The sequence below is a fragment of the Anthonomus grandis genome, chromosome 7, assembly GCF_022605725.1.
Source record: "Anthonomus grandis grandis chromosome 7, icAntGran1.3, whole genome shotgun sequence".
Classification (NCBI taxonomy): domain Eukaryota; kingdom Metazoa; phylum Arthropoda; class Insecta; order Coleoptera; family Curculionidae; genus Anthonomus; species Anthonomus grandis.
Genome location: NC_065552.1, coordinates 4,029,010 through 4,031,120, shown reverse-complemented (window position 1 = coordinate 4,031,120; position 2,111 = coordinate 4,029,010). Strand labels below are relative to the sequence as shown.

The window sequence follows — 2,111 nt, the reverse complement described above, 5'->3', positions numbered from 1 at the left end:
ACAGGATAACAAAGTTTATTTTGTGTAGCCACGAATTGTAAGCTTATTATTTAAAAAATCAAATAACAAAATAAAAAAAAACAAAAACACTACAGTTTTTTCATGTCCACACAGTGCCAATATGTTCCTTATTTAAACAGGAAACTGGAATTTAAAAATTGTATTAGTTTCAGACACAATAAAATTATATTCCACCAAATTACCTGTAAGGATACCCATGGGTCTTTGTCCTAAAAATAGACAAAAGCAACGAGAAGAAAACAGAAATAAGTACCAAACCGACCACGGCCATCACTTTCCTCTTCTTTAAATCAGGCGTTTTTCCTTTGGCAGCTTCGGTCATCAAGATTATTCCAATGGACACTGCTGCATCTATAAAACACTTATTAACTAAAAAAAATTGACCATATAGATAAACTTACTAAGAGACATAACAATATAAGTCTCAACAACAAACTGCCCCTGAGAACTTCCATGTATATAAGAAGTCTGTCCATTTTGATTCCTATGCATGAACGGAGGCCCCCTAATGTGGTTCCACATCTGACCCGAGGTCATTGCAAAGCAGAACAGCAAAGCCCAAATGCCCCACATGGTTTTATTGTAGAGAAACTCCAAGTTGTTTCTACGCAAGTAGAGGAAACCTCCCATGAATGCAAAGAGGAGGATTATTGAGAGGGTTCCTGAGTAGTTTGGCGGCCGGAATACTCTTAACTGGGGTAGAGATTAATAATAATTTGATACTTAAATAAATTAACCATTTTTTTAGGTAATTATTAAGATTGTTTTAGTACAATTACTATTTAGAACATCTGTTAATCTTTAAAGTGATTAATGAATAATTAAATAATCTACCTTAGTCAAAATAATCAAAATGTTTAAAATTTAAGTCTTAAGCAATATTAAAAAACTTTCTTACTTGAATATCAGTTCTTTCACTGATCCATCTTGCAATCGCCTCAGCACCAAACCCAATCCTTTGAATATCCATAGTATCCGCTGCTTTTGGCTTACCTTTGGGAGGGAAATGGACAAATACTGGAGCAGTATTTAGCTTCATCTAAAAACTCCATCTGTAAGCTTCCAACCAGTTTTTTTTTTTACAAAATTTTATACCATTTGAAACACATCTGACCCCTCATCGAAATCGACCACAGCGAAGAACATTTTGTTGCTAAAAAGTGGCGAATACCTATAAGAGTTGGCCACCACGGTGAATTCATCGCTCGCTTGCCTACACACGGCACATTGTCTCTGTGGGGCCAAAGCAGTGAACATGACAATGACCGAATAGTTCCTGGGTGTTGCCTTCACAAAGTCCCTGAACTTGTTCCCGTTGAACCTTAAAACGGGCTTTTTACTGGCCATATCTGTTAGTTGTTGTACTCTGTCGGCCAGAGTGGAGCCCTACGGATGAGATTCAGTATAAATTTACTGTTAAGTACTTTTTTTCTGGCATAAAACTTTACCGGTTTTCGCGCTTGGCAATCTACATTGTAGAATATGACGGGCAGGATCAGTAATATACTGAAAATTAAGGCTTTCATTGTGAACCTTGTGGGCCAGCCCTTATATTATTGGAAAAGGTAGCAAACGTGTGGTTAATATTAAAAAATTAGGGAAATTTGAAGTGGATCAAAATAGTTAACGTGTCTATTTGTCAAATGTCAATGTCAAGTTAAACGTCAAAAGTGCTTAGTTGCCAAGGTTTTTCGGAATATTTCCCTAGATAGAATTATTTTTTTATATTTTATGAATATATAATAGTATTAAGAGACTCCATAGAATAAAAAAAAATAATACGAACCAGAGATTGCCTTTTTAATAGATTAAAGACCAAACTTTTAAGCAATCAAATACGTTTAACTTATGTACTTGCTCTTTTAAAATTTATTTGGTTAACTTCTAAATTTATTTGGTTAAAATTCTTTAACCAAATAAAAACTGTTTTAGGACTTAAAAGATATGAAAGACGTTAATAGAAAAGTTATTTTTTTGCAAATTTGCCTTTGCCTCTATAACTAACTCATTGGCTTTACTTAAACAAAACCAAAGTTGGCAACAGTGCACTGTTCCATCCAACTCAGCTGATTTTGACAGCAGTTGTCAAA

At 34.4% G+C, this 2,111-nt stretch overlaps 1 protein-coding gene across 1 annotated transcript; it reads right to left on the bottom strand.

Annotated features, from left to right (window-relative positions):
* LOC126738670 (tumor suppressor candidate 3) lies at positions 1–1,667 on the bottom strand. Its single transcript, XM_050444103.1, has 6 exons — positions 1,470–1,667; positions 1,117–1,407; positions 920–1,060; positions 423–714; positions 204–372; positions 1–144 (listed from the first exon to the last, which is right to left on the bottom strand). Exons 1-6 carry the CDS (start codon positions 1,545–1,547, stop codon positions 129–131), a joined length of 987 nt encoding a protein of 328 aa, XP_050300060.1. The 5' UTR covers positions 1,548–1,667; the 3' UTR covers positions 1–128.
* Positions 1,668–2,111: the final 444 nt, after the last annotated feature.